This window comes from Durio zibethinus, chromosome 8 (genome assembly GCF_047325235.1).
Source record: "Durio zibethinus cultivar Kanyao isolate XHJ-2024 chromosome 8, ASM4732523v1, whole genome shotgun sequence".
Taxonomy (NCBI): domain Eukaryota; kingdom Viridiplantae; phylum Streptophyta; class Magnoliopsida; order Malvales; family Malvaceae; genus Durio; species Durio zibethinus.
In genome coordinates, this window is record NC_143169.1 from 24,872,102 (window position 1) to 24,889,180 (window position 17,079).

The 17,079-nt window shown below is 36.7% G+C and overlaps 2 protein-coding genes and 1 pseudogene across 4 annotated transcripts; 2 read left to right on the forward strand and 1 right to left on the reverse strand.

Moving 5' to 3' along the window:
* Positions 1 to 1,921: 1,921 nt before the first annotated feature.
* Positions 1,922 to 4,383, forward strand: LOC111278633 (triose phosphate/phosphate translocator TPT, chloroplastic-like; annotated as a pseudogene). Its single transcript, XR_016344247.1, has 8 exons — positions 1,922 to 2,169; positions 2,251 to 2,325; positions 2,465 to 2,530; positions 2,619 to 2,697; positions 2,794 to 2,914; positions 3,017 to 3,834; positions 3,974 to 4,066; positions 4,148 to 4,383. The product of XR_016344247.1 is annotated as a triose phosphate/phosphate translocator TPT, chloroplastic-like (transcript).
* A 1,203-nt stretch (positions 4,384 to 5,586) lies between these two features.
* Positions 5,587 to 14,991, forward strand: LOC111278167 (homeobox-DDT domain protein RLT1-like). 2 transcript variants are annotated; one of them, XM_022864711.2, is made up of 18 exons: positions 5,587 to 5,827; positions 5,925 to 6,362; positions 6,562 to 6,641; positions 7,126 to 7,521; positions 7,605 to 7,694; positions 7,778 to 7,942; positions 8,075 to 8,297; positions 8,846 to 8,946; positions 9,099 to 9,185; positions 9,274 to 9,426; positions 9,503 to 9,658; positions 10,264 to 10,473; positions 10,558 to 11,244; positions 11,346 to 11,906; positions 12,041 to 12,673; positions 12,772 to 12,876; positions 13,425 to 13,667; positions 13,944 to 14,991. In XM_022864711.2, exons 1-18 carry the CDS (start codon positions 5,686 to 5,688, stop codon positions 14,691 to 14,693), a joined length of 5,220 nt encoding a protein of 1,739 aa, XP_022720446.2. In that variant the 5' UTR covers positions 5,587 to 5,685; the 3' UTR covers positions 14,694 to 14,991. The 2 variants fall into 2 exon arrangements, with proteins under 2 accessions (XP_022720446.2, XP_089621052.1); XM_089764926.1 differs by lacking the exon at positions 6,562 to 6,641.
* A 98-nt stretch (positions 14,992 to 15,089) lies between these two features.
* On the reverse strand, positions 15,090 to 17,054 carry LOC111278168 (uncharacterized). Its single transcript, XM_022864714.2, has 3 exons — positions 16,606 to 17,054; positions 15,934 to 16,364; positions 15,090 to 15,731 (listed from the first exon to the last, which is right to left on the reverse strand). Exons 1-3 carry the CDS (start codon positions 16,768 to 16,770, stop codon positions 15,290 to 15,292), a joined length of 1,038 nt encoding a protein of 345 aa, XP_022720449.2. The 5' UTR covers positions 16,771 to 17,054; the 3' UTR covers positions 15,090 to 15,289.
* Between the last annotated feature and the right edge of the window lie 25 nt (positions 17,055 to 17,079).

Consider the following 17,079-nt stretch of genomic DNA (forward strand, 5'->3'; position numbering starts at 1 on the left):
GTTTATGCATTGGATTGGTAGCGTGAACATTTTATCGAACATTTGGTGGGTGGAAACTAAAAGAATAACTAGCAAATAATCAACGCATAAGAAATCAGATTACAAAAACTTAACGGAAAAAAAAAATACTAGAAACGTCTTCAAAAGCATATTTAAGAGAAAGAAGAATCTTATAATTCACTATCGTGAAATGAATCGAGTAAGACGAAAATGTTTGGAAAATCAAACTGCTAGTGCGGTTCGTCATCGGTGATGACCAACTGTTTTACGGCTTGCGCCGTCGCACTCTCTCATAGTTCATAAACCAGCCCGATGCAGGCCGAATGTGGCCCATTATTATAGCCCATGAGAACCAAACCAGCCCAGTATTTTATAAGCTTAAAAAAATATAGCCAGCTAGCTTTGTTGGGCTTTTTGTCATATCCGCATATCCAACCCAAGATGCACAGTCTCCTTGTTTTTTTTTTTTTTTTCTATAAAGTATAAAAGATAAAATCGAATAAAACGAGTAAAATATTTACAACTCCACCCCCTCTTTATTTTTTTTGTTGATTTCAGTATCAAAACACGTCTTGAAATATTATTTCGCACGCCTTTAATATTTTTTTTATGCTAAAATCTGTTATTCAACTCAACTTTCAGCAAATTTCTTGTTACCTGATAAAAATTGCGTCACAATTGTAAAAGTTTGAACCGATGAGACATTTATGCTTAAATATGGAATTTGATAATATGTTCTATTAGCTAAACTTAACGTTTCTCTCCAAGAGAAAGAGCAGGGTCGACAATCCAACATGTTTTTGACGGTTTCGATCTTACCTACTCCTATGAGATCGATTTTTTTTTTTTTTTTAAGTTTTGGGTTGGATCAGGTAATGTTATGAAACAATCGAAATCGAGTCGAATTTGAATTTTAAGCAAATTCAATCTGATCTGATATTATATAAAAAATTATTTTTTAATTAATTATTTAATTTTTATTTATATATATTTATATAATAATATTTTTAAATATTTATATTTTTAAAAAATATTTTATATTTAAAAAATAATATTTTATTAATTTTAAATTTAAATACGATTTATATAATATCGAATCGAGATCAAATTTAAATTTAATAATACATAAAATTCATTGAATTCAAAACGAGTAAAATCTATCTCGAACTTGACCCATGTCAACTCGAGATAAAAGACAAAATCCAAGATCTTTGGAGCTTGACATGAGGAAAACACCAAAAGACAAGAACATGAAGATGGTTGAAAACTTGAAAGAGGTGTCCTGTTTATTAGACAAACTAACATGTGTCAACACTATAACTGAATTCGAAATCTACATACACCAACCCTCTCATGTATGTTTGCGGTTTTTTAAAGGGATTATCCCTTGGACAAGTTAATATGTTATTTGAAATTGGTATTTAGGGATTGTGAATTTAAAAAAATTTATGTATATAATATTTTTTTCAATTAAGTAAGTAATCGAGTAAAAAGATTGAAAAGTAGATTAAGAATTAACAAAAAAAAAAGAAAAGACGAATCACCTGAAATTGAAATTATTTTTGTGAAATTAATTTTCAATTTTGTGCTAGTAGTTTACACTTTTAACCTCACAAGAAAAAGAGATCGGAGACGATGAGGAGTTTTGAAAGAGAGGCGATAAGATCTGGCCCCACCTGTCGGCTCTCTCCAGTGCCTCTTTTAATACTCCTTTTTTGTGCCCCACACTGTTTCTCCACGGTTGATCAAAAATCCCCTCGGTTTCTGATCTTTATTCTACTTGATCAAGTCAGAGGACGCTGTATATTATCATGGGGGATCAAAACGACGTCGTTATTCCAGAATCACGAACCACTAACATTTAAAAAAATTGTTAATACAATACACACATTTCATTTTCTCTTCCTCTCTCTCAGGAGCAATGGAGTCGCGATTGTTGTCACGCGCTCCCACCGTTACTGGCCTGCCTCAGTTCAGGCCGAAGCTCTCGCGAGATAGCGTCAACGTATCATTTGCTTCGGCTAAGCCGATCGGAGCCGTCGGAAAAGGCGGGAACGTGATATGGGGAATGCAGCTAAGGCGGGCTCTGCTACTCGAGAGCTCGACGGTTAGTAAGCGAGAGATTTTGAAGCCGGTTTTAGCTACGGCGTGGTCGCCAGCCGACGGAGGGTGAGGTCTGTTTCCTCCATTCTGACTCGGTCAGCTCGTCCACGCTTCAGTCTCTAACTCACTGACTCGTTGTTATTGCAGGGACGCAGAGATCGCTCCAGTTGGCTTCTTAAAGAAGTATCCCGCTCTTGTTGCTGGCTTTTTCTTCTTCATGTAGTAAGTACAAAACCCGGTCAACAAGTTTAACCGTCAAACATTACCGGGTCAAACGGTGGTTAAGATTCGGTCAAGATTCAAATTTACTTCAGTTTTGTGAAATTACATCATCGTCCTCTTGTTTTTTTTTTTTTTTCAGGTACTTTTTGAATGTAATATTTAACATTCTGAACAAGAAGATTTACAATTACTTCCCCTACACCTAGTGAGTAATTGAATTTTTTTGTACATTTTTTTTTTAAGAAAAAAATTGGTTTTGATTTAAGGCTATTTTTTTGGCATTTTTAGCGCAGTTTTGTGTCGGTTATTCACTTGTTCGTTGGGGTGGTTTACTGTTTGATCAGTTGGGACGTGGGCCTCCCCAAGCGGGATGTAAGTTAGCCTTCTAATCCCACCATCTCAGTGTTACAGTATTTGTTTTTTTCGTAATTACTGATAATACTATGTAATTGTTGTTTTAATGTGTAGCCTATTGATTCAAACCTACTGAAGTTGTTGATCCCCGTTGCTGTATGCCATGCAGTAGGCCATGTAACTAGCAATGTCTCCTTTGCAGCTGTTGCCGTCTCTTTCACCCACACAATCAAAGGTGATCAATGACATTACATGAATCTCTTCAACGTTCTGTCTCCAGGTTCAGTTCACTACTTCTAATCTGGCTCATGAAGTCATAACTTGTTTGTTTTTTCAGCTCTTGAGCCTTTCTTCAATGCTGCTGCTTCCCAGTTCGTACTTGGACAATCCATACCAATTACGCTATGGCTGTCTCTTGCTCCCGTTGTTATTGGTTATTTCTCTATTCTCTGTTTGATCACCAGCTCATTCGAAATAGTTCAAATGTAAATTGTATTCTCTTAATGGGCTCCAGCTCTAATTGTGCAGATAAACAAACTATAAAACTCTGCTATGATATTGGCATATTGCACTTGAATTGTTAATGTGCCACCATGTTTGGGTATCATTTAAAAGAAAACTGAATGCAGGTGTATCCATGGCATCACTGACCGAGCTGTCATTCAATCTGAGGGGTTTCATTAGCGCAATGATTTCTAACATCTCCTTCACTTACAGGAGTATCTATTCCAAGAAAGCTATGGTGACTTTCTTTGACACTCTTAACCTAATTTCTTTTCGAAAGAATCAAATAGAGCTCCTCCTTTCCTCCTGGTCTTCACTTCCTGATAAACATTTTATGATAATTGTTGGTTTTTCATGTATATGCAGACCGATATGGACAGTACAAACGTCTATGCTTATATTTCCATCATTGCTCTCTTCGTCTGTATTCCCCCAGCCATCATTGCAAGTGAAAAATGCTTTGAGGTTTTAGATAATTAAAAAACTAAAGCACATAGTCTTTTTAAACCTTTTTTTCCCACCAGCCTGTTGCAGTTCGAGGGCCCTCAACTGATCAAGCATGGGTTCAATGATACTATTGCTGAAGTTGGTATGACTAAATTCATCTCGGATCTCTTTTGGGTGGGAATGTTTTACCATCTCTACAATCAGGTGCCTTATCTTCTTTTTTTTCTTTTTTTATTGTTTAAGTTCTATTCTTGTTGTTGATGTATGCTACTATAAATCTGTCCAAACATGATGGCTCTTGCCATTGTACACATGGAAGCTGATGAAGATTTTTGGTATTCAGTTGGCTACCTGGAGCGGGTGGCACCACTTACCCATGCAGTTGGCAATGTGCTAGAACGTGTGTTTGTCATTGACTTCTCAATCCTGGTCTTTGGTAAGTTTATATCTTACACTCCTTTTTGAAGTATTCTTTCCCTTCTAGTGTCAGCATATAATGGCAACATACTTCTTACAGGAAACAAGATTTGAACACAAACAGGTACAGGAACAGCCATAGCAATTGCTGGAGTGGCAATTTACTCTTTCATCAAGGCCAAGATGGACGAAGAGAAACGAGTAAGTAAAAACATTTTGACATTGATTGCTCTTGTAATTGGCCTTTAATTTAAAATTGAACTAATCTAGATATGCAGATTCTTAAAATAATGCAAATGGGATATTTCTTTTTTTTTTTTGCAGCAAATAAAATCAGCGTGAATAAAAAAAAAAAAGCATAAAAATAGATATGATAATTCGTGTATTTATATCATGTAAAATATTAAAATTCATATATTTATATCAAATTTTATATAAAAATTACATGTTAACACAAAAATATAAAATATATATTTTTTATTTTCTTAAACCCATAAATAACTTATTCTGTCTCTCAAATTAAGCTTTATTTCATTGAAAATTGAATAGAACAGATGCCAAAAATAAAAGATATCATGTGAATGGTAAATGATTGCGAGAGTTTACAAATTAAAATGCAAAAAATAAAACATGATTTAAAACAGACATCAATCTATCGAATATAATCTTAACTCAATCGGTTTAATTAATTATTTTATAATCTATTTTTTATCTCAAATTTCAGATTATGATTTTTTTATATTAAAAAAATTAATTTCCATCAATACGGATTATACTATCTTGATTCCGGACGGATGGATTAGAAAATAAAAATATATGATTATTTTTTATGATGATGGAAGAGAGGGGTATACTTTTACCTATAGGGTATAGTTTTTTTTTTATGAAAAATGAATTTAATTCCAAGTGTCCCCAATCTAGCCAGGGTTGGTCCATCATTTCAGCCCAAATTTTATAGATGGACTATATTCATCAATCCGAACATGAGGGGAAAAGGCAGGGCCCCACAACAACAACATAAACAAATATCCGAACCGAAGGGATCCAACCCCCCCCCCCCCCCCCCAACAGGCTCAGAGCTGAGCCTCAAGCCACGAACACAACATCCCTAAAACTAACTCACAAAAAATACAAGAAAATAAATAAATAAATAAAAAAAACAAAAAACAACCAAAAATGAAAAAAAATTTAATTTATTATTATTATTATTATTTTCTTTTAGAAGCCCAGGAACAAACACAACACATCAATTCAATAAAAACAAAATCAGAAAGACAAAAAAAAAAAAAAAAAAAAAAAGGAAAAAGTCAGTGCTACAAAAGAAAAGAAAAAGAAATTTTTATTATGGAATTTGAAGTTGGAGTCAAGAAAGACTTTTATTGTTGTTATTATTGTTCTGTTCCTAATTTCACTTTTTCTTTTCCTTATTTTCCTTTTGTTTTATTTTTATTATTATTTGATTTATTTTTTTTCCTTCTTTCTTCTAATTCATTGTTCTTCTTCCATAATAATTCTCATCCTTTCCCTTTCTTGACTTTCACGATATTTCGTGTTTTTAAAGAGAGAAAGAGGAAAGCAAGAGAGAGATAAGATCTTTTCTTTTGAAACCCTAAATTTTCCTCTTTGATTTTGGATCTGATGGAGTCTGGTTCAGAAGAAGAGAATAATCAGATAAAAAATCAAAATAAAAACGTTAACAGTTCCAATGAAGGTAACGTTAAGCCTAAACGACAGATGAAGACTCCGTATCAACTCGAAGTTCTCGAGAAAGCCTATGCTCGTATGTTGTTCATCTCTCTCTCTTTTAACTTGTTGAGAATTTTAATTTCATTTTTTTTTTGAAATTTCTGGTGATTTTTCTTTTATTTGTTTCTTAGTGGAGACGTATCCATCGGAAGCGACGCGAGCGGGGTTATCGGAGAAGTTAGGATTATCGGATCGGCAGTTACAGATGTGGTTTTGTCACCGGAGATTGAAAGAGAAGAAGGAAACTCGTTTAAAAAAACCTCGAAAAGGCCCAGCGCCACCACCGGAATCTCCAATCGATGAGTTACGGGCCGGGCCAGAGCTGGACTACGGGTCCGGATCAGGTTCGGGATCTAGTCCGTATATGGACTCAAGGAAGTTGGGGGGAAGTTCTTCTCGGGGCACGATGGAGGATGCGCCAATGGTGAGTAGGTATTATGAGTCGCAGCAGTCCATAATGGAGCTGAGAGCAATTGCTTGTGTGGAGGCACAGTTGGGGGAGCCATTGAGGGATGATGGGCCTATGCTCGGAATGGAGTTTGATCCATTGCCTCCCGATGCATTTGGAGGTATAAGTAACTTGTTTTTCTGTTATTTGAAAGTTTGATGATTTTGTTGTTTCATGGAATTTTTTTTTCGTGAAATGTAGACTACATTGGTGCTGCATTATTTATGGATTTATAAAGTTACATATTGTTTAGTGTAGTTTATGTATAGAGCCTTGTTGGTGGAAATGCATGGATTTTATTTCATTTTTTTTGTGAACAGCAATTCCTGAGCCACACAAGAGGTCTGGGCACCCTTATGAGAGCAAGCTATATGAGCGACATGATGGCCAGTCAAGCAAAGTTGGTTTCTCAAACTCCATTTACGTTTAACTGCTAGCATATTAAGAAATTAGAATGATTTTGGGGTTGAAAATGTTGTGATATTCGTAATTTTGTTATAACAATTTCTCTATTGTAGGATGAATTTTCCATTTGTTTTTCCCAATTATTTGACTTAAAATTTAGTGACAATACATGTTGCTGAACCCTTTCATTTTCAGAATGCTAGTTTTCCCTTCATTATGCATGCTTCTTTGGGACAGGTTAACTGGTTCAAGAATGTGGCCTCTTTTGTTGTGCTGACTGTTATGTAGTTGGTTTAGCAGTCAAGGATGTTTAAATTGATATATGGCTAGGATGATTATCATTGATCTTTTTTTTGAGCCAGAAGTTATGCTTTATTTAAAATGCTTATTTACTTCTTGTTGTTTTGATGGGAATGAAAATTATATTACATACTTGATATGGGTTTTTCTTATTTATATCATATGAGCTATAATCCCAGGTTGCTGCAAGGGCTTTTCATGAGTATCAGTTTCTCCCAGAACATTCGAGTCTTAGGTCTGATGCATACGGACAAGTTACTCAATCTCATTTTCATGAATCCCCAGTTGATGGTGCAAGGGCTAGAGCTACATCAATTGTGCATGGAGAGGAACCATTGTCTAGGGTTCATGGATCACGAGTTTGTCTTTTACCTCAACAAGACAAGACAGGAATTATTCTTTCATCATATCAAGTGGCTGATGATTCTCTTGCTGAAAGGGAGTCATTTACAAACGGCAGAATAAATGCTCAGTCTATTTCCCACCCAGTTTTGGGATCTGAAGATTCATATATGTTGTCTGCTGGGCAAACCTTGAATAATGATGCTGATCTACGAAATGATAAGAAGCGCAAGGTGCCTAGTTTGGTAGATTATGTTTCATATATTATTTATTTCCTTCCATGATTTCTAATTTTATATAATCTTTCTTCTTGTAGAGTGATGAAACTATAATTGCAAGGGAAGTTGAAGCACATGAGAACAGGGTCCGGAAAGAACTTGAGAAACTAGATAATAAGAGGCGAAAGGTTTTTTGATTTTATTGACCTTGAATTTGGCTCCCTGGAAAATCCTCTTTAGTCACTCATATTATGAAAATTGTTTTTCTCAGAGTGAAGAAAAAATGAGGAAAGAAATGGAAAGGCATGAACGTGAAAGAAGGAAGGAAGAAGAGAGGTTGATGCGTGAGAAGCAGCGGGAAGAAGAGAGATCGCAGCGTGAGCTAAGGCGTGAAATGGAAAGAAGAGAAAAGTTTTTGCAGAAAGAATATTTAAAAGTAAGTTTGAAAACCTTAGCCTGAGTTATTTTGTGGATAATATTGTGACTTTAATCATGAATGATGAAAACTCTCTCTCTCTCTCTACCACTTCTAGTCATTGGTTTTGATTTTGGTTTTACCTTCTTATAGGCTGAGAAAAAGAGACAAAAGGAAGAGCTTCGCAGAGAGAAAGAGGAAGAGAGACGTAGAGTTGCCAGGGAGAAGGCAACTGCACGGAAAATTGCTAAAGAGTCCATGGATCTTATTGAAGATGAACAGCTAGAACTCATGGAGTTGGCTGCTGCTAGCAAGGGAATACCCTCAATTATTCATCTTGATCACGATAGTTTGCAAAATCTTGAGTCATTTAGAGGTAAATGCCACTTGACATTTGTATTTGTCTGATTGCTATCTTGATTGGTGAGCATTTTGAACAAGTGAAAAAACCCTAAATTTCTGAGGTGACTTCTTTTGAAAATAATAGGCTCTAGTTGACACCGGTTCCCTGGTTATTGAGTATGTTATTTACTTGCTTCACAGTTGAAAATAATATATTTTCAGATTCTCTTGAGCTTTTTTTTTTTCCCTTTCCCTTCAAAATTCAACCATTTGGATGAAAATACTGGATGCAACTAACATAATGAATGTTTTCAATGTGGTTTGTTTGCATAATTTTGTGTTCTCCCTTTAATGAATAATTAGAATTAATTCTTGGTTAGGAGGATATGATGCGAGGTGTATTAGTCATATTTCTTTCACTTGGATTTGCAGAAAGGTTGTTCTGTTTCTCTCTTACTGTCTATGTTTTATTTTTCAATAATTCTTTGATTTTTCATTGTTTGATGGGTCATGTTCTTTTCCCCTCTATTTTGATTCTTTAGCACCTTTGAGCCAATAGTAACACTAATATTTCTGTTTTAGATTCTTTAAGCCTGTTCCCTTCCAAGTCAGTGCAATTGAAAAGACCATTTGCCATTCAACCATGGATTGATTCTGAGGAGAATGTTGGGAATCTTCTCATGGTATGACATACTCATCAGTAATGATCTTTCTTATGCTTTTCATATCTCTGCAGTTTATTTCCTAAATGATTTAAGGTAATATTATAATTTATAAGTTTGGTGCCCTTTATTTCTCAAGGTAAAAGGTCTAAGAACATGGTTTCATTTTTCAGGCATGGAGATTTTTGATTACTTTTGCTGATGTTCTCAGACTATGGCCTTTTACTCTTGATGAGTTTGTCCAAGCTTTTCATGACTATGTGAGTTTCTAAAGGAATATTTTGTTTTCTCATTTTGATTTTTTATTCAGCTTTCTGTTCTGTGATATTCTTACCATTTTGATATCAGGATTCAAGGTTGTTGGGTGAGATTCATGTTGCTCTTTTAAAATCAATAATAAAAGACATTGAAGATGTTGCAAGAACACCAGTGACTGGAGTAGGGATGAATCAGTACTGTGCTGCCAACCCTGAAGGTGGACACCCTCAGATTGTTGAAGGGGTAAGTGGTGTTATAGGTTTGTTCTGGTGCTTATTTTTCATTGTTGCTGAACCCTTTTTCATTTGGTGTCTACTAGGCATATTCCTGGGGTTTTGATATCCGCAATTGGCAGCATCACTTGAATCCTTTGACATGGCCTGAAATTTTCCGGCAATTAGCAATATCTGCAGGATTCGGACCACAGTTGAAGAAACAAAGTGCTGCACGGACCTACATGGGTGATAACAATGAGGTTCTTGTAACTTTGTGGCACTAGTCTTTTTCTTCACGATGATAACCAACTTCTTTCTCCCATAACAGTATTTAGTGTGTCTCTGTGTATTTATGTTATAATGGGATGCTTTAAATGTTGGATATGTTTTTGGGAACTCCCTTCTTTAGAATATGTCCATGATTCCTAACAAATATCCCTTCTGATGGTTAAGATGGTGAAGATAAAAGAGTACTAGTAAGTGATACAATTGGAAATCCTCTTAGATGATCTGTGCTGTTATATTTTTGGTAATTATACTTTTAGTTGAATTTGATTTGTTGTGTTGCATACCAATAATATTTTCTAGAGATAACTATTTTCTATCAGCATTATGTCAGGATGCATCTTAATGTACAATATGTTAAGACGCTAATAGATTGCCTTATTATAATAGATTATTGTTCGTTCATTGTTGCTCTACACTTGATTATTCTAGGGCAGCATCAAATGTTTAAATAGGACAAATTTGAGGCTTTGTGTTAGCATCTTTAAGTTGTTGTTTGCTTAAGTGAATTGGTACCATCAGATGTTAAACATTGGTATTGGCTTATTGTCTGACTGTATTATTGTATCTGTACCTGCAGGGTAAAGGTTGTGAAGATGTAGTTTCTACACTACGCAGTGGCTTAGCAGCTGAGAATGCATTTGCATTGATGCGTGAAAAAGGTCTATTATTTCCAAGAAGATCAAGGCATCGCTTGACACCTGGAACTGTCAAATTTGCTGCTTTTCATGTACTTTCACTTGAGGGAAGCAAAGGATTAACGGTGTTAGAACTTGCAGATAAGATTCAGGTGAGTTTGGATTGTGTTCCTATTAGTGTCAAATTAGTTTGTATCTTTTACGTTCAATTTCCTAATTTATCTGTTTCCTATAAGAAATCTGGACTTCGGGACCTCACAACTAGCAAGACACCAGAAGCTTCTATTTCAGTTGCTTTGACAAGGGATGCAAAGCTTTTTGAAAGAATAGCTCCTTCAACATATTGTTTACGGCCTGCCTATAGGAAAGATCCTGCTGATGCTGAGTCCATACTTGCAGAAGCAAGGAAAAAGATTCGGCAATTTGAAAATGGGTTTTTAGGTGGGGAGGATGCTGATGAAGTTGAAAGAGATGAGGTGGAAAGAGATGAAGACTCTGAATGTGATGTTGATGAGGATCCTGAAGTTGATGATATAGCTACTTTGTCGAATGCAAACAAAGATGCTGAATATCATAAGAATGAAGTAAACACTTGTTCAGGAAGTGAAAAAGTCCATGCAACTGAAGATGCACTAAATGTACCGAGTGTATTTGATAAGGATTTTCCGTCATTCCCTTCAAATACTGTGAAGGATGCCAATGGTCCAATTAACACTAGAACATTTGTTGCTGGTGAGAAGATTGGAACAGGCAATCCTGATCAAAAGAATATTGAAATTGATGAAAGCAAGTCTGGTGAGTCATGGATTCAGGGTCTTTCAGAAGGTGAATATTCTCATCTTAGTGTTGAGGAGCGCCTTAATGCCCTTGTTGCCTTAATTGGTATTGTGAATGAAGGGAACTCTATCCGTGCTGTGCTTGAGGTAGATCTCGAACTACAGTTTTATGTCATGATTGTGGTGTTGCTTTAATCATAAAGGCACTTGTTATTTTCGTCTTTGTAATTTGATTTATGAATTCACAGGATCGTTTGGAAGCTGCAAATGCTCTTAAAAAGCAAATGTGGGCTGAGGCTCAGCTGGATAAAAGTCGTCTGAAGGAAGAAACTATTTTTAAAATGGATTTTCCATCTGTCATGGGAATCAAGGCTGAATCTCAACTGCCTAATTCTGCCATAGAGGGTAGCCAAAGTCCATTTCCTGCTGCTGATAATAAAAATGATGAGGCATCGCCAAGTATGCCAGAAGACCAAAAACCCTTGCTGTGTTCACAAAATGTTCAGAATGACCTCAATAGTTATCCTGCTGAAAGGGCCTTGGTACTTCAAGAGGCCTCCATGGTTCCAGATAACTTCTGCACTCAGCAGCATGGATATACTTCTAAAAGATCACGCTCACAATTGAAATCATACATTGCCCACAGAGCAGAAGAGATGTATGTGTACAGGTCATTACCACTTGGCCAAGATCGAAGACGCAATAGATACTGGCAGTTTGTTGCTTCTGCTTCTAAAAATGATCCTTGTTCTGGCTGGATATTTGTTGAATTACATGACAGAAACTGGAGGCTGATTGATTCTGAAGAGGTATGTTATTCTTAGAAAGAGAACTCTGTTAATATGTATTGGGATGAATTGCTAGACTAGTGCAACAAACACTATAACTTTTGTATCTTGCATCTGGTTGTTTTTTCTTATGTAGTCAATCGACTTCTCTGTAGGCCTTCGATACCCTTTTGTCGTCTTTGGATGCACGTGGAATCAGGGAATCCCATTTAGGGATAATGTTGCAAAAGATTGAGACTTCCTTCAAAGAAAATGTCCGCAGGAACTTGCAGTGTGCCAGAGCTATGGGCCGAAGTGGGAGCTCCAGTGAAAATGAAGCTTATGAAATAGATTCTAGTCCTGACCTTCCTGCCAGTTTTGACAGTCCTAGTAGTGCGATCTGTGGATTGAACTCTGATGCATCGGAGATATTACCTTCTTTCAAAATTCAGCTTGGGAGAAATGAAAATGAGAAAAAGTCAGCATTGAAGAGGTACCAAGATTTCGAGAGGTGGATGTGGAAAGAATGTTATAATTCCTCAACTTTGTGTGCCATGAAATATGGGAAGAAAAGATGTGTGCAGCTGTTGGCTGTTTGTGATGTATGCCTTGCCTCTCATATTCCAGATGAGATGCACTGTGGTTACTGTCACCAGACGTTTAGCTCCATTAACAATAGTTTTAATTTCTCAGAACATGAGATTCAGTGCAAAGAAAACAAGAAGTTAGACACCAAGGCTACTTATATTCTTGATTCTTCTCTTCCCCAGGGAATCAACTTGCTAAAGTCCTTGTGTGCTATAGTTGAGGTGAGCTAGCAACAACTAACTAATGAATTTTTGTATAAATTGGAATTTTTGTCTTAGTTAATGTCTCTATCTTTTTGTTTCAAAATTTTCACTGGCAGGTATCTGTTCCTCCAGAAGCCCTTGAATCAATTTGGACTGAAGGCCATCAAAAGATTTGGTCCAGGAAGCTGAATGCATCTTCTTCTGCAGATGAACTCCTAAAGGTTTTCATTCATTTTAAGTAGGGCTAAATTCCCAAATTGGGATTCAACGATTGCCCAAATATTCATTTGAGGATTTAGCCTATTATTTTGATTAATTTGGAATGTTAAGTTTTTAGATTTGTCTAATGAAGGAAATTTGACAAGCGAAGTTAGTAGTTATTGTGAATGGGACTAACAACCTGCCATTAGTCTCACTATATAATCACTAACTTAATCATTGATTTTCCTTAATTAGACAACATTCTCAAACGAAAAGTCGTGCAAACATTGAATCCTATCTTTGGGCATTTACCCTTTTCGTTAATGGTGTTTATGACATTTACCTAACCAATCTGCCAAGTTCTTTGCTCATGTTTCTTGTTCTTGCTTTGCTTTTTTATTATTCTGAGGCTCTCTTCTAACAGACACCCCATTTCAATGTGCCTAATATGAAGAGACATTTCTTGCTAACTAATCACTGATGTTACATTGCCTATCAAATTATTAAATATGTTTTTTGGATTCAATTCTTGTCTTGGTCTACTCAGATGTCACTTTTGTCTTTCCAGATACTAACTCACCTTGAGAGTGCCATAAAGCGAGATCATTTATCATCTAACTTTGAGACGACAAATGAATTATTGGGTTCTATTCTTCTATCAGAGAGGGATTCTACTGATTCTGTGCTTCCATGGATACCCCAAACTACTGCAGCTGTAGCTTTAAGGCTTTTGGAGCTTGATGCGTCCCTCATGTACGTAAAGCGGGAGAAAGCTGAACCTTATGAGAACAAGGAAGCTAGAGCATATATAGTGAGTGTTTTAATGCCTTTTATCCCTTTCCTTGAATCCTTCATAGCATGTGGTCCGTGTAGGTATATTTTAATGTGAACTATCAGTAGGCTAAATGGTTAAATGTTCCTGGTATTTTCCAGAGGTAGGCATTTTGTGGATGTGCCTAGAATCTAAGTGACCACCTAACTTTTCTCCCAATTTTTTTCCCCAGTCATGATATTATGTTATTGCAGCTTACTGGACTTTTCCATTTAATTTTGAAATGTCAGCTAACCATTTTTGTCAAATATGCAGAAGCTTCCTTCAAGAACCTCTCTTTTCATCAAGAATAAAGAGCTTGACTTGAAAGAGCTCGACCAAGATGAGCCTATGAAAGAAGAAAACTTTGCTAACCTGAGTAACAGTAGGCGCAACAACTATAAGCGGGGAAAAGGGGGTCGTGAACAAGGATCTGGTAGAAAGTGGCAGAGGATAGCATCTGGTTCCAAATATCATACCGGCAAGCGAAGTGCCATACAAAACAATAATTTAAGTCTCCATCTCAAACAGCAGGGCCGAAGAGCAAATGGTCAGAGTTCTGGACGTGGCCGCCGAACAGTTAGAAAGAGAGCAGAAAGGAGAGCTGCTGATAATACTACGATGACTTGTATGGCTGATTTTGTTAAACCTGAGGCCAGTGTTGTATCTGCAAGAAACTTGGATGAAGAATGGAGGACTGGAAAATTCAGTACGATGCAAATGGTAAATCCTCCTGATAGTAACAGTGCGGAAGAGGAATCTGATGACAATGCCCAAGGTGAGGAATATGAACAAGGAAACTGGGAGCTAGATTTTAATGGTGCCACTAATGGGTGGAATGCAGAACCAATAGAAGCTAGTGATGAAGGTGACGAAGCTTATGAAGACGAAAATGTTATTGATCAGCTGGGAGAAGAAGATTCAGATGGAGATTTGGAGATGAGTGATGCATCAGATGAAGTAGCAGATAAAACTAGAAATAATGATGGCTCGGACTCAGCAGTTTCTGAAGATTATAGTGATTAAAACTGTTGCATTTGGAAAAGAATTTGGTGACGGATGAGCTGCTTCATGTTTTTAAAGTTGCAGCTTCAAAAGCGACAGAATGAGGGCTGGGGGATCAGAATACTGACGCAGCCCCTTCCCTTTCGACCGTAAAGGTTAAGTAATTATAGAAGATTAGAGATTAATACAGATCTGAAATGCGATTGATTGCAAAAGGTTGCCAACATGAGGGCATTCTTTTAGGAATCTTTAAAATGTCATGGTTCTTTGCATAACAGAAATTTATTAATAAAGTTTAGGTATTCATAGTTTTCCACCATGAATGATTCTACTTGTCTAAATTGGAGGGCATATGCACCACCTTATTCCGAGGACCTCCCCAATTTAAATCAGGACTCGGAATTTGTGAGAATTGGATGACATGAACGAGCGTAAAGATTTGCATCATTCAAACATATATGTACATATAGCAAACAGTATACGTTTATGAGGTACAAAATTGTTCGATATCACAACTTTGCTTCTTGATAACAAATGCATTACTTAATTACAAATCACGCAGCACGCAGCATTGTCGATTAAGAGGAAAGAGGTGAAGATATTCACAAAGTTTCAACTCAAAATTTACCCAGTAACTTGTTGATTCCAGACTTCTGCTCAGCAGTCAACCTCGTTGGGAATTTAATATTGAAGTTGATTCTCAGGTTACCTCTCTTTGAAGGGTCTTTTGGAAACGGCATACCTTCCTTTGGGACAACCTCCTCATAGTTTGGATGAATCACATTGCTGATGGGGACAGTCAAACTCCTTCCATCCAATGTTGTAAGATGGACAGTATAGCCTGTTAATGCTTCGACCAGCGATATGTTTTGCGTGACAACCAGGTCATTGCCCTCGCGTGTAAATATACTGTGCGGTTTTTCATCAATTATGAAAACAAGATCTGCAGGGATTACGTTCGGTTCTTCGTTTCCTTTCTCAGGGAAGGTAATCTTTGTCCCCTTTTTCCAACCAGGCTTGATATCAATGGTCAGGATTTCCTCCACTGGCAATGTCATCCTGCATCACACAGTAAAATTTGTTTGGTCACCATGCTTGGAAACAGAAGAATGATGCAACAACGAAACAGTCGGTATAATTTGGTCTGGGATCTTTTCTCAGATTGGAATGAGTATTACTCGTGTGATTCAAAATGGATTCATACTAGCATGCACAAATGATCAAAGAAAAACTCTTGCAACAATTGAAAAAGCTGACATACCCGCTAGCATCTGCAATTTCTCTGGAAATCTTCATCTTCTTTGTGGTTCCTTTATATAACTCCTCCAGGCTACAAGGCAACGTATTTTCAATAGGAGGAGCCTTACGAGGAGCCTGATTCATTGGTCTTCCTTCGCCAAAGGAACTGAATATATCATCACCAAACATGCCGCCAAATGTCCTCGTACCACCTCTCATCCCACCGCCAAAACCACCGCCTCCCATGCCCCCAAAGTAGTTAGAAAATCCAAAAAACTCAGAAAAAATGTCATTAGGATCTCTGGGGTTGAATCCGAACACATTTGGACCATCTCCAGTTTGGAAAAATGTTGCTCCACCAGGTCCACCGGCATCTGGAGGTGGTACTTGGCCTTTTAGCCCTTCTTCACCATACTGATCATAAATAGCTCTCTTCTGTGGATCACTCAGAACCTGCAAACATTGAAAGTTGGTCACTTCTTAGCATGAATTTAGACTCTGTATATACGTTAAGATGAAATTTTACATTGATAGTCAATCTTAAGATCTGAATTGAGGAGACCCAATGATAAATATTTGATTTTAATACGAGATAAAGAATTAAGCTTTATTGATGATCATGCTGATTCTAAATAAAGGAACCCAAGTTTTCTTCTGAGTTTTAACAATCAATTAAAAAAAAAGATAAGCTAACCTCATAGGCTTCAGAGATTTGCTTAAATTTTGCTTCAGCTTCTTTTTTGTTCATAGGGTTCTTATCAGGGTGCCACTTCATGGCAAGCTTCCTATAAGCCTTCTTCAAATCATCATCTTTTGCATTCTTGTCAACTTGCAGAATCTTGTAATAATCTACACCCATCTTCTTTTCTTCTTCCTCTACCTCTTCCCTTCACTCTCCTTTATCTATCTCACCTTCAAGTTAGAACCTAGAAAACTGTATTTGTGACAGATTTAGTGTGTTGCTGGAATCGATTCGGAGCAGTTAGCTTTGTTTTAAGGGTAAAAGGCTGGCAAAAAGAATAAATAAAGATGTCTGGAAGACAATTGGGAATAATCAGAAGAGTGTGGAAGTTTCCAGATATCGTGCGAAAGGACCAAGCATCAGCTACACTATTTGTCCCGATTTCATGTTCCTAAGCGGACAAAACAACCTGTCTCATTAGTTTTA

Bases quoted from the DNA above. Each gene is read 5' to 3' on its own strand.
- LOC111278168 (XM_022864714.2), bottom strand. From the start codon at position 16,770: ATGGGTGTAGATTATTACAAGATTCTGCAAGTTGACAAGAATGCAAAA. The intron at 16,365-16,605 runs GTTAGCTTATCT...CAATGTTTGCAG, and splicing joins AAATCTCTGAAGCCTATGAG to GTTCTGAGTGATCCACAGAA. The intron at 15,732-15,933 runs GTATGTCAGCTT...TGTGTGATGCAG, and splicing joins GAAATTGCAGATGCTAGCGG to GATGACATTGCCAGTGGAGG.
- LOC111278167 (XM_022864711.2), top strand. From the start codon at position 5,686: ATGGAGTCTGGTTCAGAAGAAGAGAATAATCAGATAAAAAATCAAAAT. The intron at 11,907-12,040 runs GTATGTTATTCT...ACTTCTCTGTAG, and splicing joins GGCTGATTGATTCTGAAGAG to GCCTTCGATACCCTTTTGTC. The intron at 12,674-12,771 runs GTGAGCTAGCAA...TTTCACTGGCAG, and splicing joins CCTTGTGTGCTATAGTTGAG to GTATCTGTTCCTCCAGAAGC.